The 23,318-nt window shown below is 39.6% G+C and overlaps 1 protein-coding gene across 12 annotated transcripts in view; it reads left to right on the top strand.

Annotated features, from left to right (window-relative positions):
- The window catches only part of ARMH3 (armadillo like helical domain containing 3), a 181,340-nt gene that overhangs the window by 37,159 nt on the left and 120,863 nt on the right, over positions 1 to 23,318 (top strand). For all 12 annotated transcript variants that reach the window (XR_015155241.1, XR_015155240.1, XR_015155238.1 and 9 more), the window contains 6 exons: positions 265 to 366; positions 4,127 to 4,185; positions 5,695 to 5,760; positions 6,975 to 7,044; positions 8,119 to 8,179; positions 15,468 to 15,556. Coding sequence is in view for 8 of the 12 variants with exons in the window: in XM_086377368.1 (XP_086233494.1) it covers positions 265 to 366; positions 4,127 to 4,185; positions 5,695 to 5,760; positions 6,975 to 7,044; positions 8,119 to 8,179; positions 15,468 to 15,556 (447 nt within the window). In the remaining 4 variants the exon portion in view is untranslated. The remainder of the gene's footprint in view (positions 1 to 264; positions 367 to 4,126; positions 4,186 to 5,694; positions 5,761 to 6,974; positions 7,045 to 8,118; positions 8,180 to 15,467; positions 15,557 to 23,318) is intronic.

Below are 23,318 nucleotides of genomic sequence, written 5' to 3'. Positions count from 1 at the left end.
GAACATTGGGAGAAAAGCACTCTTCCTTTAGACAGGCATTCTTAGATAGGAGAGAAAGACTTTGGGCTTAATCTTGGGGGTAGGAAGAGCTCTAGAGGCCTAGGAAGACTAGATAACAGTGTTATGATAAGCACTCAGTCTTTCCTCTGTTTTGGAGAAAGATTCTTTTGTGATTTCCTTGCCTGCTGGCAAGTTGTCTGTATAGGTAGAAGTGTTAAATGGAATATGTTACAGGCTGAATGCATTTTATCTGTTCTATTCCAGTTATAAGTTCTGTGGAACTCCCACTGGATGCAGATGTACAGACCAGTAATCTACTGATAACCTTCTTAAAGTATAGCTCGATTGTCATGCAAGACACCAAAGGTAAGGCATTCTCTTTTGAGAGCTCAGGAAGCAGGAGGTGGTAGGTAGCTGCTTAGCTTGATCAAGGAGCAGCATTAATACTTATAAGCTTTGACGAGATGACCCATTGGGACCTCCTTGCAAAGTGATGGTCCTGATTACTGGAAAATTTCTCACTGCCAGATGGCAATTAGATGGTGTTGGAAAAACCTGGAGCTGGAGCGGGAGTGCTCCAAAATAGAACAGAGAAAATAAATTGATCTCTACAAAAACTAGCAAGTCTTCTTAATAGATTTTGGTAAGTAGATGCAAACTCTTATGTGTAGGAAGTGAGGGGATTAGCATGTTCAGGGAATTCCCTTTTGAGGACAAGAACTGAAAACATCAGCTCATAGTGAGAATTAGGACTGTTGTGCAGAGTACAGTAGGAAGAGGTGAGATTCAGAGGGACTGTGTTTTTTAACACTTAAAATATAAGTGTTAGTCCTCATCCGTGAAATGCAGAATGGGAGTGGGAGACAAATAGGTATTAGAAAAGCTTGATGTTATTCTGTCTAGTTTTCCTCTTCTTCCTCTGTTGATGATTTTTCTATGATCTTTTAACTGGTGGTAGGGTAGTGAAACGGAGAAGGCAGTGGCACCCCACTCCAGTACTCTTGCCCGGAAAATCCATGGATGGAGGAGCCTGGTAGGCTGCAGTCCATGGGGTCGCTAAGAGTTCGACACAACTGAGCGACTTCACTTTCACTTTTCACTTTCATGCATTGGAGAAGGAAATGGCAACCCACTCCAGTATTCTTGCCTGGAGAATCCCAGGGACAGGGAAGCCTGGTGGGCTGCCGTCTATGGGGTTGCACAGAGCCGGACACAGCAGTAGCAGCAGGGTCGTGGAATAGTTGGGCTAGAAGAAGAAATTGGGAAGAAACCCAGCAAATTCTGTTCAGTATATATCTCAAGGTTTTAATTTTTTTAAGCCTAGTTTTTTTTTTTTTTTAAACTGGATCTGTATGAGTGTTTACAATTTTATTTATTTCTAGTATATATGTCTATTGTAAAATACACATAATGTAAAATTTACCATTTTAACTATTTTTAAGTGGCACTAAGTACAATCCCATTGTTATACATGCATCAGTGTTTCCTGAGGCCATTGCTTCTCCTTTTTGGAAATCTGTAACCTCTCCCTTTTTCTGGAAATACTGCAGCAACCACAGAAAGCCAAAAACCGCATAGATGTGACCCTGAAAATAGATTTCTAGCTTTGCTTGATATAACACAGTGAATTGAGGCCCTTGAAACTCACTTTTAGCTTTAATGGTTATATAATCCTCATTGTACTGGTTACTGTGCCATCCATAACATAAATAGAAGGCAAAATTGAGGGTAGATTAATTGCAGCATGAGTGGTCTCAGGCTGTTTCTGTAAATTCTGGCTGGGTTAGATTTTTGCTAAAAGGAAGCCTTGATATGGTAGGATATGGCAGCCTAAATATGGTTAACTATGATGAAGAGTTAATTTCAAAATGATACCTGTGTGTCTTCATTGGCCCAGCTCCCTTCCTGTTGATTAAGACCCTGACCTGGCTAACAGGATCTCATTATGTTTTTAGTGGCAATAGAAGCAACTTTTTCTTGGCTCTGCTCCTCCTTCCCCTCCCCCCAGTACTATTTTGTCTTCTTTATTATATATCATTTGCTGCCTATAAAAATACTTTAAATATTTATTACTATTAGATTATAAAATTTATAATAAGCATAATAAATAGCATAGGATAAAAAGTATAATAATAAAATGAACCTATCAGTCAACTTAAGAAACTATTAATGCTGTTGAAGCTACCTGTGTGTCCCTTCCCCAGCTATTCCTCTCCATGATTCAGAGTTTTGTGTTTATTATCGCCTTGATTTCGGCTGTGCTTTCAAAGTCTATTTTTTTCCCCTGAAGTTATTCTGTCTTGGGTATTGTCACCCTGAGGGAATATCTGCTCAATCTTTAAGATAGGCAAGAGATAAAAATACTAAAAATATATATCTTTGCATACATAGCCTAAAGTTGATTGACCAACGTTTATGATGTTTGGTATGATTAAACTTATTTTTTATTGTTCTTGTTTTTTGGGGCTTTTATGAATTTTAAAAATGAATAATAATGAAATATGCCTTATATTTGTAATCAGGAACAGTTTTTTTAAAGTGGAGAGATAGCTGCAGGCTTTTCTGCAAGAGTTGCTTATCAGGTTTTTGGGGAAAGGGAAGGATAGTGCCAGAGAACTCTGTGACCAGCAGTAGGTAGAAGAGTCTTACAAATCTGGGGAAAGGGAAGGATAGTACCAGAGAAGCTCTGTGGCCAGGGGTAGGTAGAAAAGTCTCACAAATCTGGTTTTGTGTCAGCAAGGCATTTCTTTTCTGGCTGCTTAGGCGCTCTGCTGTAAGCTACCGGAATGTCAGATAGGATCATCGTCATTACTCTTTTGCACCGCCTATCGCTAAGGAGAGGTAAATGTATTTCTTTGACCACGACCCTCCTTATGCCTTCTAACTGTCAGGTTTTGGTTTATAGACTTCATCTTTGAGGAAGTAACAGGTTAATGTCAGGATGAGTACTGTTAGCTAACTTTCATAGCACGGTAATCTGTTAATAGATCTCTCCAGAATGGACTTTAGTCTGGGTCCTGTCAAAGCTGATTTGAAACAACATAAGCCATTTTTCTGTTTTGGATATGCTGGTATAACCCTCTTTTTACTTCCACTTCACCACCTCACCCACAAACATCCTGAAAAGCAAAAAAGTTATAATGGTTCTGGTAATTGGCAGTGATGGGTTAGCTCTTTCTGGGTCCTTTGTGTGGGCTTAGAGCCCTGTTACTGAGGTTGCTTTCTTTTTTAATAACTGGAATGTGAGTTCTGGGAGGCCACAGACCTTTCTTTAGTCCAGTACTATATGTCTACTGCCTAGCATAGTGCCTGCCACATGTGTGTATGCTCAGTCATGTCCGACTCTTTGTTACCCTCATGGACTATAGCCCTCCAAGCTCCTCTGTCCATGAAATTTTCCAGGCAAGAATACTGGAGTGGGTTGCCATTTCCTCCTCCAGGGAATCTTCCCCAGCCAGGGATGGAACCCACGTCCCCTGCATTGACAGGCGGATTCTTTACCACTGAGCCACCAGGGAAGCCCTACCTACCACATAGTCGGTAATAAATATTTGTAGAGTGAGTAGCTTTGGCAGGAAGAAAAATGATCAAGAGTTCCTAGCTTTCCTGGTTGTAAGTAATGTTCACATTGTAAGGAGAGCGTGAGCTGGACCCTAGTTTCCAGTTAATTTTTTTCTGGTTCTGCTGCCAGTTTGCTATGAACAGTTATAAAAATGTTCTAGATTTTGTGGTAGATGAGTAAAGATGGTGGTGCTTTAACTAGTGGATGAGGTGGACTTGGAAAAGGAATGGATCTGATTGTCCAGAAGCAAAAGGCTGATATGGAAACAAAGGGCATGGCCCTGATTTGGGCCACAGTTTTAAGGACTGTTAAAATAATTGAATGGTTCCCAGGAAGATGTTTAGCTGTCTGTCATACTACCAGAACACTTAAGAAAAAAATCTTATGGGGGAATTCTTTTGTCTAGAAGAAAAGCAAGAATTACTTTAGTAAAACCTTGATTTTCGTTCATGAATTTTGTGGGAAAAGAAAGTGTGAATGTTCTTTTTGATGATATACATTTTTATTCTCTATAGAAACATGGTCTGGATGATTTAGAGAGAATGATTTATTTTTTCTTTTCAGATGAGCACCGGCTTCACAGTGGCAAACTCTGTCTGATTATCCTTACATGTATTGCAGAGGTAGGTCTCACCAGCCTTCTGATATGAGCTGTTCCCTTACAGAATGCTCTCTTTTCTACCCTTCTCTCCAGTTCCTGTCTCTTGACTTTTAGGGACCTAAAGTTTGGGAGAGAAAATCTTCCTCCTTTATATTATCTCCTCCACTGGAATGTAAGCACCAGTAGGTCCTTTGTCTTCTTTGCCAGTGTTTTCTCAGTGTCTGGCACGTAGTAGAGGGTCAGTTAGTATTTACTGCATGACTTCATAATGAATTCATATGAGAACTGCTATAATTGAGAACTGGAAGATTCTAGTTCTTAAGAGTTTGGAACTCTAAAGAGACTTACACCTCTTCAGAAAAAAACAGTCCTGCCCCTTTAGAACTATTTATGTTGAATCTTTTGCATTTAGCAAAATGAAAAAAGGAACTCAGGTTTCTGTGGGGAGAGGTGGAGAGAAAAGCTGAGGGATGAGCATTGGAAATTGAGTAAAGTTGGATTGATTGTAGTTCGATGAAGGACAAGAACCAGAGGGTAAATAAATAAGAGAAGATGCAACCTGGGCTTTGGAAAGAGTCACTTTTGGTTGAATTAATTAGGCCTGAACTCACCTTATATCTTGTTGGCAACAGAGGTCTGGCAGAAATTGAGTCAATTTAGAGCTGAATTTGTAGTTTCAATCTCCTCCTTCACTTATTCCTTATTGGGATCTTTTCTCTCCCAAGAAAAATATTTAAGGTGTGGTCCACGTGGAGCAGACATCTCCCTCAGTCTTTCCATTTTTATGTTTGCTGTGGAAAGTTGACCTACTTTTCACCAGGTTAGGAGTAGCTGTAGAAGAGCTGCTTATTAGCAGTGGGCCTGGTGTAATTGCTTTTCAAAAATCTTACTAAGAAAATAATTAAAGGAGTTGTTTTTCACAAATTGTAGCAGATCCTAGGAATTGGAATTTGTAGGCATGTCAGATCTTCAGAAAAGTTGTTGGGAAAGAGCCGAGGGATGTTTATTACTGATGCATGGTGAGAGTCTTTTGATTTTCCATCGGTCTTCAGCAAAGCCAGGGATATACGGGGTCTTGCCTATTGCCGCTGCCTGAGTAAGCAGTTTTCTCTTGCTGTGCCAAGCCTGTTCCCGGCGGAGCGCAGACCTTTCTTCTTAATCGCAGATCCTCATGTGTAGCCTGCACATGTGACTTGCAGTCCCTATGCTCCTTGGGCAGATGGGAAGGAAGAGAGAATAGGAAGACAGATTCCTCTCAGCTTTTGTCTTAAGTGCCTGTGCCTTAATTTTTATTGTTTGTAATTTGCCTTGAGATTTTTGCCCAGTTAGAGACCTACTGGGAAATTACACTTAAGTGAAACCTCATGGCTTAAGTAGGGCTTGACATAAAGGCTGTAGTCTTCTCCCGTTAGCTCTGTAACTGGTCCTTGAAAGGAGTTCTTTTAAGACCTGTAAATCCTTGGACTTTAATAAGAGTATAGATTATAGATAGCTCTTATTCCCTTCTTATCTGTGTTTTTATTTTTATTAGGATCAATATGCCAATGCATTTTTGCATGATGACAACATGAATTTTCGAGTAAACTTACATAGAATGGTAGGTATGATTTTTACTTCTTGTTTTTTCTTAGAGGAATTTTTTTATGGTTGCAGGATTGGAGACGATGACATTGATCCTACTAGAACAGATGTGGGTGGAAATTTATCCTAAAGGGCTCTTGCTTAACTGTTGTTCAGAAGACACATGCCTGTTGTTGGAATTTTTTGTGTGTGTCTTGGAGGTGTTACTTACTCAATAGAGGGTGGAAAGATCCACAGTCACATGCCCATGGCAGTAATATTATTGTAGAATGTATCAGGGGACTTCTCTGGTGGTCCATTTGTTAAGATTCTGTACTTCCACTGCAGGAGGCATAGGTTTGATTCCTGGTCAGGGAACTAAGATCCCACATGCCACCCAGCACGGCCACAAACAAACGAACTAAAAAGAAGCAAACAAACAAACAAAAAAACCCAAAAAGGTATATCTTGACATTGAATGTATCAGTAATGTAGATTTCAACAAGGAGACGGGCCTAAGCCTTTTGTTTTCAGAATATACTGTGATCTTTGATTGGGTGATGCTAGATCCTGCTTATTAGATTTATGCATCTGAGAGGTGGAAATAGAGTATGAAGGATCAAGGAGTTTCCTAAAACTTGGAGTTATATTCAGAAATATCACCTTGAGGTTTATATTTAAAACTTCCTTTAAAAAAAGCTTTTCCTTTTTTTTGAACTGCTAACTGTTGCTGCCTCTACACAGCCACATTCTCCCTTTTTCTTACTTATTATTTTAGCAAAGAAAAATATTAGTGTTTGTTGTCAGTAATGTCACTTGTATAGGTAAAATCAAAACAAAAACAATAGCTTTCCCCTTGTAGTATGCATCAGTGCCCTGTGGGCCTGTGGTCTTGCTGTGAACTGTGTTTTTGTCCCAGGCCTGCATCAATAACTGAGAAGCACTTATATGTCCTCCCTGCCTCACCCAATACCCACCACTTGAAAGAGAAAGGAAAGGTAGCTTCTCTGTAGTGGTTTTATTTTATTATTGATGTTTCTTCTTTTGGCCAGGCCATGGATTTTATGGGATGCTAGTTCCCTGACCAGGGATTGAACCTGGGCCCCCAGCATTGGAAGCACAGAATCCTAATCACTGGATCACCAGGGAATTCCCAGTAGTAGTGATGTTATTTGCATGAAAAAAAAATGATGGTGAACCATTGGATGTTAGTTCAGATGTCTTATAATCTCATTTCGTATTTGTGTAAAGCCTATGAGACACAGGAAGAAGGCAGCAGACAAGAACCTTCCCTGCCGTCCGTTAGTATGTGCAGTACTGGGTGAGTATCATCAAAATGGGCATGTTTCTGAGCCAGTGATAGGTTTTCATGTTTAAGATAAGGGATAGATCCTGTTTAATGTGCTTCCTCCTCAGAGAAGAAGTTACTAGTTATATTTCTTTCCTGGCCTAAGGAACCGTGTTTCTTGTTGAGTTTGATAAAGCAATCCCAATGAATTTAATGTTCAATTAAAGGGTGCCCCTGTTCAAAGAAAAAGTTCTTTCTAGGGATACAAATATCTAAGCTTGATACATAAATTTGTAAACTTTCTTATACCTGATAAAGATCTCAAATTCTTCCCTCCATTTCTTGGTCCAAATTGATGTGTCAGTGGGCCAGGAGGCGAAAGTTCAAGGTTTAGACATACAAAACTTCCTCTGAGTAAATTAAGCTGAGAGGAGGCTGACAGAGCTGACAGATAGGGGGCTGTATTGCAAGTAATTTTGTCTGCCCAGAATTCTGCATTTTCCTCAGGCGAATGATCTGAACTCTTAATCCCATTTCACTATAATATTAAGCCCTACTTCCTAAATCTACTTGATTTTAAAAACAGTAATTAAGACTATATAGTAAGCCTTTATTGACCTAAACCTCCCCAGACCATTTTGGTCAATATCTGTCAAGCTGAGTGTGATAGGAAGACAAGAAAGACTGACATAGCTTTAGAGTTTGAGTCTCTGGTTACACAGATGTGATCCATAATTTTTTCTCTGCTTGCCTCATCACTTGGTTCTCAGAATATGATTTCCCTCTGGCATTTTGCATTAGTGCCATGGTATGAAATATCTGTACAGTGAAATCTCCCTTGTATGTGAGTTTATTGGCAGGTCAAAGTATCCTTCTGAAGTGGGAGAGTAAACTAATTTTCTTGTTACCTTACAAGTGGCAGGTGGTGAAAGTGTTGCAAAAAGTACCTTATATAAAATAGATTTAAATGCATGTTAATAAAGATGTGGTTAGTTGATGCCATTCAGCATGGGTGTAAGGTGTACTGATAAAGTTTTTCTCCCAACTCCAAAGGCAAGCAATGAATTTCATTCTGATTGATCTGATTTTTCTCTTTTTCCCATTCAGACCTGATGGTGGAGTTTATTGTAACACACATGATGAAGGAGTTTCCTATGGATCTCTATGTGTAAGTACCATGGTTCATTTAATGTGTGCAAATCTATTTTATAGACTTGAGTGTAAGAAGTTTAATAGTCACAAAATTTTTATGTATACTTCACTTCAGGAAAAGCACGTATATATGCAGAGAAGTGTCAAGGAGTGTTTCATGGCCTGGGTTTATACATTTTTCCAGAAAGAGGGTAAAGCACAAACCACGTATCTTCATTATCACTTTTAGGCATACTGCATGAAGAATAGGGCTGATATGTTGAAGCAGAGATCATGGGTGACTCTTGTATCCAAAGATATGGAATACCAGCAACCCACTTAGTCATCCCTAGACCTTGGCATCAAAGGAGTCAGCAGCATTTAGATGGTAGGGAAAGGCCAGAGAGAGAGAGATCTTTTGGTTCATTCTTAGCCTACATTGTACAAGCAACCTAGTCAGAATTCCACTAGCTAGTTAGATTGTGTATATATAGTGGCCTGGCTGGGAGTCTCCTGCCTCCCGAGAAGATCTGATTGTCTGTCACAATTCTTTACAACCAGTATAACTAGAAACAACTGAAAGTCTTCATATTTTAATAAAGTTTAAGCCTTTAGGCTTTCTTGCTTCTTAGCTATTTTAGCATTCTTCTTTTCATTAATGCCTAGGAACAGCTGTGCCATATTAGTGTGATCTCAAGTATATGTATTTTCTTTATTCCTTAAAACACATCTGGATTCAGTCTGACAACAGAATTAGTACCTCCACTTTTTCAAGTAAGAGAGAAGTTTGGTGCACAGCAAGCTTAATGTACCTTATTCCAATGCTGAGCCTGGGATCTGGGGAGATACGAAGGATTTTACTCTGAACAGAATAGCTCTAGTTTTTAGACTTATTTGTAGGCTGCTGCTGCTGCTGCTGCTGCTGCTGCTGCTAAGTCGCTTCAGTCGTGTCCAACTCTGTATGACCCCATAGACGGAAGCCCACCAGGCTCCCCCGTCCCTGGGATTCTCCAGGCAAAAACACTGGAGTGGGTTGCCATTTCCTTCTCCAATGCATGAAAGTGAAAAGTGAAAGAGAAGTTGCTCAGTCGTGTCCAACTCTTAGCAACCCCATGGACTACAGCCTACCAGGCTCCTCCATCCGTGGGATTTTCCAGGCAAGAGTACTGGAGTGGGGTGCCATTGCCATCTCCAAGAGTACTGCTACGTATTCTTAATTTCCTAGGTATGAAATAAGATACAAATTTTACTTTTAGATAAGTAGTTTCTGGTTTGCATTTTTCTGTATCTTTTGGTTGTTTAAAATTAGTTTGATCCTTTATTTCATGCATTGCGGGCAGATGCGTTACCAACTGAGCTATCAGGGAAGCCCCTTATTGCAATTTAAAGACCATGAAAAGCTGCTTTTTTTAATAACACTTATCAGATGAATTTTCTGCTTATTTTAGATGGGATTGCTTAACGTCAGTACCTCAAGGATTATATTTGTTTTGCTACAGGCTTTATTTTTACTTATTTATCTTATATTCTAGTTCTAGTATATAGTTTTTTTTCTTTGTAATATATTATTATAGTCTTAGTTTACTCATTTTCCAAGGAAGGAAACTGAGGCTCTGAAGGTTAGATTATTCTGTTAGTAAGCACCAGTGTCTGGAGTTGAACCCAGGTTTTCTTACAGTAAATCCTAAGTTGTTCCCACCCCTTAGCAGGTGTATTACCTATTGCTGTGTAACAAACTACTCCAAAACATAGGGGTTTAAAGCAGGCATTTATTACTTCACAGTTTCTGTGGCTCAGTGATCCAGTAGCAGCTTGCAGTATAGGGTTTGATATAGGCCTCAGTCAATATGTTAGCTTTACTGGGGCTCTACTGGGGCTCTCCTGGGGCTGGAGAATTGCTTCAAAGCTCACTTACATGGTTGTTGGTAAATCTCAGTTCCTAGCCATGTGGGTTGTTTGACATGACAGCTGACTTTCTCCAAAGCAAGTAATCCAAGAGAGAAAGGAAAGGAGAGTGAGAGCCCAAGATGGAAGCCATAGGGCCTTTTATAACCTAATCTCAAACAACATACCATTTCTGTTGGTCTCACAGACCAAGCCTAAAGCAGTGTTGGAAGGGACTCTGTAAGGATGTGAATCCCAGGAGGTGGGGTCCATTGGGGGCCATCTTGTGGGCTGGCTACCACAGTTGCATATGTACATTGCATCACCAAGATTCAAGCTTGTCTGTCTTAGGAAAGAGACTGTGCTCGCTCTTAACTACTAGTATGATAAATGACAAAAGATTTGTACAGGGTGACTAATACTCACTGGGGCATCAGAAAAGGCTGTGCTTGACCTGAGTCATGAAGAAATAGTAGGCAAGTTTTGTATGCAGAGGAGTGGGGAGCAACACCCCAAGCAGGGGACCAGCATGTTCAAAAGCTTGGGGACTTGATAGTGTGGCCTACTTTGGAGAATAGAAAGAAATTCAAGAGGATTAGAGTGTAGGGTGCATGGAGGAAGGACAAGAGAGTAGAAAAAGTGTTACCTGAAATAAGTGGATGATGGGTAACAGTAGAAGGTGGGGATGACATAAGACTAAACCCTCACATCCCAGCCAGTGAACCTGATCTTCCCTCTTCCCCCTGGTTCCTGCCTTTTTTTTTTTTTTGCTTTGCTTTGCTTTCTCAGTTCCTTTTCCACCTGCTTCCTAATTGAATGTCCTGAGGTTAGGGAAGATGGAGAAGATAATGAGGCATCAAGCTGACAGAGGCTGGGCAAAAGGTCCCACCCTCAGGCTGAATTCACTTTCTCCATTACTACCCCTGGGCATATTTCCATATCTGCCTCCCCCACTTCCAGCCATCTTTCCAGTTTCTGGCATTTGGAGCATCAAGTCCTTTTTAGGTGAACTTATCTGCTCCCAGCTGGGCATCAGGCCAAGTTGCTGCTCTCACTTCTCATTATATACTGCTTTTCAGCAGCATACAGCACAATGAGAAATTGAAAGTAAAATGAATTTCTACCATTTCAGATAAGTTTGTAATCCTCCTGGTGAAATATGAAGCAATACAGAATATGGAAAGACTTAATACTCAAGCCAGAATCTGGGTCAGAAACAAAATAGTTTCATATCTGTGTGTGAATGCTGTAGGTAAAGTAATAATAGAGAAAGGTGCTTATACAGAAAAAAAAAAAAAAAGTTTTGCTTGGAGCAGTAAGAGGTAGGAAAACCCAACCAATTAATTTCCTTTTCTGGCTGCTACTCTTTGATTCTTGCTGCCAACCTCTACTGCTGGCACAGGATTGGGAGTTAGGGGAAATGGTCTCTGAGGAGAGAAAACTCTCCTTTAAATTACTCCTACGTGGAAAACTTGGACACTTTCTAAATCAGGAATTCTCAGACCTGTGGGTAGAGACTTCAGTAGACCCCACAAGAAGAGTTTCAAGTTAAAGTTGAACTGTCTTGTGTTAAAATAGGAAACTGTTACATGCATAAAAGAAATGCCCTAAGCTGTCGGCTTGGAGTCATTCAGCCAGCATATCTTTAAGATCATAGCAGTTTTTAAAATTTGCATTGTTTGGTAAGTAATATAAGTTACTGAGACCACAAGGCAAATAATGTCCCTTGTTGGGTGGCTGCAGGAAAAAGAACGGAGCTTGGAGTGGATATAAAAAGCCTTTGAACCAGAGGGGGCTGGCACCAGAGTGTGGTAACATAGGTGGTGTCTCACTGCTGCTCCACAGTGGCTCAGTGCTGGGAGGATGTTGTCAACAGAGACAGGGTGCAGCTGTCCAGATCTAGGACGTGTGAGAAGTGCTGGTGTCCAGGAATGTTCTGTGTGTGGATGGTCATGCATGGGCAGTGGCCAGCCACCCTTGCTGGCTGCAGCACCGTTTTCAGCCCCAGGGAGGGACCTAATGACTATCAGTTTAATGGCAAATTGGTAGAGTAGTTTGTATTTTCCTGAGTTAAATCATGGCTCAAACGAGGGCATCCTGTAGCTACTGACAGCTGCATCATGTGGAAGATCACACCACAATTTCTAAAAATCAGCAAATGGTTTGGAAAGTATTAGGAAGATTTACACTACAATTTATATTACTTTGTAAGTGGTTTTGATACAGTTTATTTAGAGAATGTGTTAATCGCTCAGTCATGTCCGACTCTTTGTGACTCCATGGACTGTAGCCCATTGGGCTCCTCTATCCATGAAATTCTCCAGGCAAGAATACTGGTGGGGGTTGCCATTCATTTCCTTCTCTGGGGAATCTTCCCAACCCAGGGATCAAACCTGGGTCTCCTGCATTGTAGGCAGATTCTTTTCCGTCTGAGCCACCATTCTGTATTCTGTATACTCTGTTTAGAGAATAAAAGGGAATTATTTAAAAGTTTTGTCATATGTATTTATATTTATCTGGTTTGTAAAATATTTTTAATATATACTGAAGTCTTTTAAGAGAGATCTCTGTCACATAGTCCTCTTATAAAATTCGGTCTGAAAATCTCCTGTAAGACCACTTAGAACTCTGAGGAATGGAAAGAACAGAGAGATGTGAATAACGAGGCAAGTAGAATAGGCTAGTGAGGTAGCAGTGCAGGCCCATTCCATTATTGGAATTATTTTGGAAACTTGCAGGACTTTAACTTACAAATTTATTTCTCTTCATTTGTGTCTTTGATATGTTGTCAGGCACTTTAATGTCCTTGTGTCTCACTCCATAAAGGGAAGTTTGTTGTGTTTTTGTTGTTGCTGTTGTTGTCAGTGGTGGGGTTGTTTTTTTTTTAACCCCTTTTTCTTTTGCCCTCTGTTAAGAGGCCCCAAAAATTAGCTGTCACCATTTTTGCTTGATTTCATGAGCTGTCAGATTGATATCCTACATATTGATATGATGTCTGCTGAAGTTAGTGGGATCTCAGGATACTCTGTCTCATATTAAAACCCCAGAACCCGAGAGAGTCTTTCTCTCACCTCTAGAAGTATTGTCATTCAGCTGAATTTCAACTGCGGCATGTTAGGTATGGAGAAGCCACTTTTTGCTGCACCCTTTTACCTGGCTTATTTCTGTTTCTTTTGCTTAATTCTTTGGTGTCAGGAGAGTTTTGGGAGAAAGAGCCTCTTTATTTGCCTGAAACTAGCAGACTATCTAGATCTGATTTCCAGGAACTTGAGAGTTTAGTTTTGACTTAAGTACTAGATCTTCATTTGGTTTACAGTCAGTATTTATGGAATGAATGAAGTTAGGTCTGACAGTTTCCTGTGAATCTTTTGGTTTGTGTGATGAGCTTGGGGCTTCAGAGCAATATGTTCCAAGACTTGGGCCTCTTTCTTCCCACCCCCAGTCTACTTTCTGTCTCTGCTGCTAAGTCACTTCAGTCGTGTCCGACTCTGTGCTACCCTGTAGACGGCAGCCCACCAGGCTCCACCATCCCTGGGACTCTCCACTGGAGTGGGTTGCCATTTCCTTCTCCAATGCAGGAAAGTGAAAAGTGAAAGTGAAGTCACTCAGTCGTGTCCGACTCTTAGTGACTCCGTGGACTGCAGCCTACAGGGCTCCTCCATACATCTGCCTATTTTGGACATTTTATGTAAATGAAATTATGTATTATATGATCTTTCATGACTGACCTTTTACTTAGCATATTTCCAGGATTTTATTCATGTTACAGTGTTCCTTTTTATGGCCGAGTAATATTCCGTTGTTTGGGTGTACAACATCATTTCATTTATCCATTAATTAGTTGATAGATATTTGGGTTGTTCATACCTTTAGCTGTTAGCATTAAAATCTATATTAATTTGGTTTGCAAAAACAGAATCTTGTTGGGGAGTTCCCTGCCAGTCAGTGGTTAAGATTCCACACTTCCACTGCAGGGGCATAGGCTCTAGCCCTGGTTGGGGAACTAACAGCCTGCAGCCACACAGGTGCCCCCCCGCCAAAAAAAAAAAAAAAAGAACACAGAATTTTGTTTTAATGTACCTTTTTAAGGTGAAATTGAACATTATAGGAAAATGTTAACTTTCCATATTTTTCCTCTTTTTTGGGGATGGAGGGATTTGTTGTCCATTTCCTTTGCCCATCTTTCTTATTAGGTGTGTTGTTATTTTTTCTTATCAATTTATATAAACTCATATGTATTAAGCATAATAACCATTTCATGTCACTTGTTGCAAATGTAATTTCCCATATTTGGCTTTTAATTTTAATCATTACAGCTTTTTTATTCAAATGAGATTTTTATTTTTTCAAATTTATTTTAAAGGCTTTAAAAAATATTTATTTTGGCTGCAGTTGGGTCTTAGTTGCGGTACGTGAGATCTTTGTTGCATCATGCAAAACATTTCTGCAGGACCTTTTGTTGTGTTCCTCTCTAGTTGTGGTGTGTGGGCTCAGTAGTTGTGGCCCGTGGGCTTAGTTGTGCCACAGGATGTGGGATCTTAGTTCCCCAGCCAGAGATCGAACCTACCTCCCCTGCATTGGCAGGTGGATTCTTAACCACTGGACCACCAGGGAAGTCCCAAGATTTTTATTTTTAGGAAGTAAATTTTATCAATATATTCCTTTATACATTCACTCATAGCTTTTTAAGCTTTCAGAATTCTTCCCCAGAGATGAAAAAACATTTTTTTTGTTAGGGTTACAATGTTTAAAAATGTCTTTCATTTTTCAGTTTATTTGGAAATATTCTCAAAAGCATTTTTGTTGTTGGGATGTGAATAATGTTTAATAGTCCAGTGATCTAGAATAGCACTGCCAGTATAATTTTTGTGATTATAAAAATGTTCTGTTTTTCTGTGTTGTCCAGTATGGTAGCCACTAGGCACACGTGACTTCTGAGTACTTGTGGTTAGTGCAACTGAAGAACTGAATTGTTAATCTAACCTTTAATGTAAATCAAAATTTAAATATTATTTAAAATTTTATTTACATTAAAAACATTTAAATAGATCTAAAGTCTTAAGTTCTTTACTTTTACATCTTTGCATCCCATGTTTGCAGTCTCGAATGTAGTCTCATTTTGGTTCATGGTGCATTCTTCCTCTGAGGAAAGATACTCAAGGGAATGGTAAAAGTAGTGCCTAATTGAATGCTGACTTAGATGTGGTTATAACTCCCTTCTAGAGATAGGGGAATTAGCACAAGTAACGTTGTGTGTGTTTGGGGGTGGGGCTTTTATCCAAGAGAAAGTTGCAGAAGTTCCTTTCTTTCCCATGTGTACAGCTTCATATTCAGTGTTTTTTGTGGTCTTAGCAAAAGTTGCCTTGTTAAAGAAAGGGTATCTGTGGTGAGTTGCACCGTAACTTTAGACTTATTCCAGTTTTTCTCTTTTTCTGTTCCAGGCGCTGCATTCAGGTAGTACATAAACTACTTTGCTATCAGAAGAAGTGTAGAGTACGCCTGCATTATACCTGGCGGGAGCTCTGGTCAGGTAACTTTCTCTTTTGAATTCATCATCTTTTCCTATATCTTTTATGAGCACCTGTGCCTGGGCATAGATGAATTTAAAACAAACAATCAAACAAACTTTTTAGTTTGTTTAGGATGCTTGTATTTTCAACTCTTCTTTTTGTCATTTCAGCCTTGTTATAATCCAAACATGGGCATGTCACATATATATCTATTTTATACTTTCTCTCTTATTCCTTCTCCCTGTATTTTTTTGTCAGCTGGCAGAAACAATTAAATATTTCTTGAGTTCCATTGATTCTTCCATTGAGGAGTCAGTACAAACTTGGATTCTCTCTTGGTTCCATTTGGTAACAGCATATGGACTATAGGGAGGCTTCTGTGTGTTTCCTGGGGATGAGTAATCCCAGGAGGAATGTCTTAAGGAGAGGGGGTGGGGAGGGGGTGGAGAGATGGGGGAAACCCTGTTCTTTGTGTTACATCTGGCATTATTACTGTTTACAGACAGTGTCAGTTTTACCACTCCCCCTGTGCCAGAGACAAAAACAGCAAATTACAGTGTTTACTTTTGTCTTTGCATCCATTTGGTAGCCCAGTAAAGTTACTGCCACCCCTGTGGGGGGAAAGAGTGGCTCTTCTCTAAGGGTACAATTAATACTGGCTTGCCACCCCTTTCTTTTGTGCATCTAGATTGGAGGTTTCAGAAAAGCAGAGGAGACATGTTTCCTGAGGCATTTGCTTGCTGATAGGTCCTGTGGCTTTTGTGACCTGATAGGACAATAAAATCTTCTCCAGATGATTATAGTGGTAAATTGTTTGCCCCACCCTTGGGAGAGCTTCTCTGTATTCTGAGCAGAGAAGTGTATGTGAGTGTCAGAGGCTTTGTGAGAAACAGGCCAGTAACCCCACCCCCTCCCATGGAATTCATCTCACTTGTTGTGACACATGGTTTCCTCCCAACCCAATTTGGCTTTCTAAATTTAGTCCTTCATAATGGGAAGTAGAGATCTTTAATTAATGGATTAGCAAATTTGCAGTTACTGCCTATAGTGGTGAAGGGGGAGTAGGATAACAACACCAAGTGGCAGTAGTGGCATTTTGATATTTTAGGAGAAGAGTATGATTATGTGAGAGTTCAAAATTGAGAGAATGTCAGAAAAGCTAAAGAGAGATCAAAAGATTGAAATGACTAAAGTTTGAATTTCTTAGGTTGGAACAATTCTTTTTAATATAAAGGACTCTTTGGTTGCCTATGCATTAGTTGTATGATTAATTTAAAAATTTAGAATTAAAGAGAAAACACAAAAATGATGCAGATCTCTGGACATTAGTGTAACAAGTACAAATGGTTTATGCCTATAACTGGGATGAAGTTACACATTGTAGTACTAGAGTGGATGGCAGTAGTAATTTTGCCTGCCTTTGATTCTCCTCTGGTGTTGTTTTCTCTTTTATTCTATCACCTTTACTTTCTGTCCTAGCTATCCTTTCTCTTGCCCCTGGGAGCTCTCTGGCTTTTCTCCTATCCTTTCATCAGTTGTCCTCTTCCTCATTTTCTCCTCTTCTCTTGTCTTTTTCATTGCCTTCTCCTGTTCACGCTCGTCTGTCTCCCTCGGTCCTAGGGTTCTGTTTATTGTCTTACTCTCTTGCATTCTGTCCTTTGTGCTGTTGTTGTCATATGTTTAACTTTTATGTATTTTATAAACCCCAAAATACATTTCCATCATTTTTATTTAAAGAGGCAATTATCTTTTAAAGAAATTTTAAAAGTCTTTTATATTTATCTTTTCTGGATCTGCTTTCCCTATTCTGGTGAGAAACTGAAGCAAGAGACCATTCTTTATCCTGTATTGACTTTATTTCTTTGAGTACTTCATGTCATGTTTAGCTCTGTGTGTAATTATTTGCTATCTCAGGACTGATTGGCATGCTAAGGCCCTTGATAGGTTGAGAGGAGGTGTATATGAGTGTCATTAATGAGGCTTGGATGGCTGCTTGTTCCAGGCATAGGCATTTGTACTGGAGTTCTCTGCCAGGTGAGGTTAGCTCCTTTTCTGTGTAGACTGGGTGAGCCCCCCTGGGACTTGACTCCCTGTGTTCATACATGGAATATATATAGTGAGATGCAGAGCAGCAGGTATTAAGGAAAGCTGCAAAATACTAGACTACATCGGATGCATCAGAGCCCATAATAATGTATAATATTGTAATCAGTGAATATAAATGTGTCTATGGTGGATCCACTCCTTGGCTGGTAATACCCCTCATATGTCGGTTTGCCTATGTTTTCATTCTTTCTTTGCCTTCTAGACGTATAGATTTGAGGGAGGTATGTGAAACTCATCATGGCAAATATGCTTATGTATACAGAAGCTTGCCCATACATGTGCTGCAAACTTTAGTTGAATTTTACTTACAAATAAAACTGGTAAGGCATGTGTTGTTAGGTCAGACACATGAGAGACCTCATGTGCCCGGGAAGCATGGATGGCAAGTGCCTTTTATTGTTTGGAATGAGAGTGTTTAGTCTCACTGCTCTTTGGTTATTTTTATTCTTATACTGTTTGACTACCTCTTTCTTTTTGGGGAAGTAGCCAGGGATCCCCCTCCAAATTCCTATATGGAGTTTTCTGGTTTGGTTTTATGATAAGGAGGAGGCAGCTATATTGGTTGGGGCTTTAATCCTGCCTGATATGTTGGTTTTACAGATGTAATCCCTGACCTACTCCCTGCTGCCATGGTCTGTTTATATGATGCCTGTCACCATGGTATCTGAGTACATGCAGAAATATATTTAGGCTAACCTCAACTTGAATATAGAAAGGAAAAAGTCTTGTCTTTCTCATTACCCTATTTTCAGCAGTCACTGTTTTCCACCAAGTTATGGGAAGTTCAAAAGCTCTTCTCTGACCTCTAGGCTACACAGACTTCCTATTTTGAGTAAAAGATTAGGTCTTAAAATGCTCCTCTGATAAAGATAGAAAACCGAGTTTTAGGGTGAGATCCTAGTGAAATAGTTCTTTGCTTTTGAGAATGTAATGAAAGATATCTTTGCATCCAGAAAAATGTCCATTTGCACATATATATTTTGCATATAATTTCAGAGAGTTCATGGACCTTCTTCTGAAGCCCATCCATGATCCAGTGTTAAGCATCTCAGTCTTTCTGTGACAGATTCATGTTGATATATGGCAGAAACCAGCACAACATTGTAAAAGAAATTATCCTCCAATTAAAAATAAATTAAAAAAAATTTTTTTAAATAATAAAATACAAGCCAAAAAAAAGTCTCAAGTTGGAATCCAAAGCGGGTGGGAGGAAGAATCTCTGTCTTAATTTTAGCGACTGGCCTCCCAATTCTGTCTTCACAAACATCTTTATATTTGGTTAGTTTTTCTTTATTTACTGATTGTATTGCATTCCTCCTGGGAACTTTCGTTTTATCTCTGAACTTGAGACTAAAGACAGTGTTGGTCACTATGATTGGTTTCCTGTTTTTCTCACAGAACTCTGGGCTTCTGTTTTAGCATATCACATTGTTATGCTGTGTTTGCACATGTCTGTACAATGATTTGCTTAAATTATTTGTTTTTCCTTTTAAAAAAAATTCGTGGAGGGCAGGGCCTGAGTTTTAATCATTGATTTATTCTCAGCGCACTACTTGGCTTGTAACAGGGGGTCAGAAAATATTTGAGTGAATAAATAAATGGATGAATAGGTATGTAGAATTTCCATTGATGATGAGTCAGCATTCTCTTAAGGCAGCACAGTGTTGTGTTTGTACTTCAAAAAAAATAGTATTAGAATATTTGTTTTCACTTGTCTTTTGAGCTGACTTCATCACCTTTTTATTTGAATTGTTGGTATGAACAGGAGTGGTGGATGATTTATCTTTCCTTTGTCACTTTCTTCCTTACCTCCAGACACATGGATTGCTTTTAACCAAGTGAAAATGGAAACTTAGTTTCTAAGCCATTAACCAAGGAATGGGCGGAATGTTTAGAGAGAAGCATATAGTTGTTAGAGGGAAATACTTGAACAGAGAACTTCATGGAGTCAGCTTATTTTACTTCCATTGCAGGCAGAAGGGGCATTGGGGAGCCAGCCTGCGTTTAAATAGTGTAGCTTTCCACAGTCTGAAAACAGGTTGATTTAAAGACAGGTTTAAGTTGGCATTTTATATTTGGCATATATCTGTGGATCACAGTCCTTCTTACCCTTTCACTCTGCCACATATCTGGGTGATAAGTCATTATTTTTATCACCATTTGTTGGGGAATGTATAGAAGGATAAGTGACTTGCTAAGGATTATGGAAACCAGACACTAAATAGTCATGATCAGGACTTAGAGTTCCTGACTCCTATGCTCAGAAGCAGATCACTAGGCAACATTTGCCTCTCTGCAGGAAGAGAGGCCCCCAAAGCCCCCAAAACAATCTGTTCAGCTTCACTGTGCTAAATAGCATCCAAAGCATTCACAGCTTTGTGAAAAAGAGAAAAATTGTACTTGGCCTGACCTTTCAGATACCTACTGGGAAAAATAGAAAACTCAGAGAGTGTCACAGCTTTCTGGATCCAGCTGGCACACTCATCACTGACAGAAGTCTGTGGCTTCATGGTTAGGTACACCTTGAGACTGGGAATTGAGAGCTTTCATTGCATGCTTGTTATATTGTAGGTGTTATACAGGACTGGAAATTTTCAGGAGAAAGACTGACCTGAGCCATAGATATAGTTGGCAGTTCTTGTATGGGTATAGCTTTGACAGTTTGCCAGCCCCTCCTGATTTGGGGAAACTATCCTTTGAGTTTTTAATTGTCTGCTTCATTTAGTTTGGTTACTTTTTTAAACTTTGTATTTTGATATAATTATAGACTCACAGGAAGTTGCAAAAATAGTACAGAGAGTTCTTGTACCCTTCACCCAGATTCCTCCAATGGTGACATCTTACGTAACTACGATATTGCTGCTTTAAGTTTTGAAGAGAGTATGCAGGTGGGGAAGAAACATAGCAGTAAACAGCTAGAGTATATGGCAAGAGGAATTTTGGCAGCTGCTATTGCTATTTTGTTCTTAAAATTGCTTTTTAAATTGTTCTTCTTTTTTTCCCCAAATTTTCTCTGATTTAGGGGAATCTGTTACAAGATGTATTCTAGGCTTGATGTGCCTAATTAAGACTGCTCTAACTTCCATGTGCAAAAATATGGAGGCTTCTTTCTTCTGTGGATAATCAATTCTTCTTAAAGTTAGAATGTTCTAATGTGGGAGCATTCGAAGGTGTTTCTCTCTTTTCATAATTTTGTTATGGAAGATCCTGTATAGCAGTATACAAAGCCCCAGGGCAGAAAAAGAATGCCAGGAAACCTTTTTTCCCTTCAAGTTACCACATTTGGCTAAATCTAAACTTTATACTATTTTGAATCTTTCTCTTAGAATCTTGGCAGAAGCAAAAGATAAGAATTTTTAACAAGTTTAGCCTGTTAGAAGGAGAAAAAGATTCCCACCTAAAAGAGTGAGAAATCTCTGTTCTTTTCTCTGCACAAAAAGGCACTTCCCATCCAGAGAAATGTCAACTCTGGTAGGCCCATTAGCATCTTGTCAACTAAAAAAGGCAGAGGAAAGAGTAGTTGTGCTTTTGTTGTGCTGCCTGTACTGGTTGTGTAGGAAAGTGTCATTTGATTTCATAAGGTATCATCATTCCCTGGATCTTGAGTGAGCAGGACAAGTTTCTTAGTGGTTTTTCCCTCATTTGAGCAGAAAGTAAAGTTCTTGGTTCTACATCAGATGGCTCCACTGAGTCATGGTCTCATTAACTGAGATTTCTTCAAGGGTGATTTTGACTCTTTTTCATTTGGTCAGTGTTTGAAAAAAGCAGTAGGTATCTAGGGCCCTAGAAAAAGATGGTGGCCTCTAAGCATGCTTAGTTAGAAGCAGCTGCACAGAATGTGGAGAAGGCAATGGCACCCCACTCCAGCACTCTTGCCTGGAAAATCCCGTGGATGGAGGAGCCGGATGGGCTGCAGTCCATGGGGTTGCGAAGAGTCAGACACGACTGAGCGACTTCACTTTCACTTTTCACTTTCATGCATTGGAGAAGGAAATGGCAACCCACTCCAGTGTTCTTGCCTGAAGAATCCCAGGGACGGCGGAGCCTGGTGGGCTGCCGTCTATGGGGTCGCACGGAGTCAGACATGACTGAAGCGACTTAGCAGCAGCAGCAGCAGCACAGAATGTGTATGGGATCTTGCATTGCTCCATATGGGAGCAATGGGAACTTTCATATAATAACTTACTTTCATGGTAAGGAGGGTGGGTGGTAACTGTGAGGACTGCAGTGTCCCCAAGTAAATGGGGAATTGGAGATAGTTGAGAATTTTATTTTCTTTTTTAGCAGATACACTTCATTTGCAAGGAAAATGGTAAGACAGAATCTAACTTCCATTTAAAGAAAGGATTTGTTCTTTTCTCCAGTTCATCTAGGACATAGAGCCTTTAGACAGCACAGGTTGTTGACGTACTGACTTTTTATTGTGCTAAAATACACATAACATAAAATTTACTATCTTAACCATTTTTAAGTGTATGTTCAGTGGTACTAAATACATTCACACTGTAATGCAGGCATCACCACTATTGTTCCCCATAACTCTTCATCTTCTAAAACTGAACCTCTTCCCCTTTCCCCTCAGCCCCTGGCAACCACCAGTCTATCTTCTCTCTTTATGATTTTGACTACTCTTAAGTACTGCATGTAAGTGGAATGATTCAGTATTTGTCTCTTTGTGACTTGACTTATTTTACTTCCAGTGTCCTGAAGGTTCAAGAAATAAGATTCCCCCCTTCTTGCAGAGTTATCTATTTTTTGTTATTATTTTTGTTTATTTTTATTTATATATTTATTCTGGCTGCATTGCATGGCTTGTGGGATCTCAGTTCCCTAACCAAGGTTTGAGCTAGGACCTTCGACAGTGAAAGCCCAGAGTGCTAACCACTGGACCACCGGGGAATTCACTGTTACTTTTGTTTTTGACTGTAGGCTCTGTCTGTACTGAGGATCAGCCTGAGGTGTAAACTTAATCTTTTCTTAGATCTTTTATGAGCTTTATTCTTGGGCATGTGCAGTCACTCTCTAATTTTCCTTGAATATGCAGTTGTTTCTGAATGTCCTAGTTTTTGTTTGTTTGTTTGTTTCTGAATGCTCTTCTTGATTAATGTTTTTATTGTCCTAGTATTTACCTTTTCTCTTTAAATGGAAGCATAGTTGATTTACAGTGTTGTGTTAGATTCTGCTATACAGCAAAGTGACTAAATTATACATATGTATTTATTTTTTTCCATTATGGTTTATCTCGGTATATTGAATATAGTTTCCTGTGCTGTACATTAGGATCTTCTTGTTTATCCCTTCTGTATGTTATAGTTGGCACATGCTAACCCCAAACTCCAATCTATCCCTCCCTCTCTCACCCTCCTTAGCAACCACAAGTCTGTTCTCTCGGTCTGTGAGTCTGTTTCTTAGATAATGTTCATTTGTGTTGAATGTCCTAGTTTTTACTGTCTGGCTCCTGAAAGAGGAAAAGCAAAAAATGAAGGTGGGGAAAAAAAGGGGCACTGGCCCCTTAGGCCTAGATGTCACTTATCTGTGGGGGGGACAGGCTTGTAACAATAAGGGGAAGTGCAACAAAAATGGCTGCCCACCTATTTGTCTGCATCTCTGTGATCAGAAGCAGCAATCAGTGATCATAGCACAGATTCCCCAGTATTTGGAAGATACGGCCCTTAT

Source organism: Bos grunniens, chromosome 26, assembly GCF_055505025.1.
Source record: "Bos grunniens cultivar Pamir isolate PY7600 chromosome 26, Bosgru_T2T1.0, whole genome shotgun sequence".
NCBI lineage: Eukaryota > Metazoa > Chordata > Mammalia > Artiodactyla > Bovidae > Bos > Bos grunniens.
Note: the sequence above shows the minus strand (reverse complement) of the source record. Positions and strands in the feature narration are given on the sequence as shown.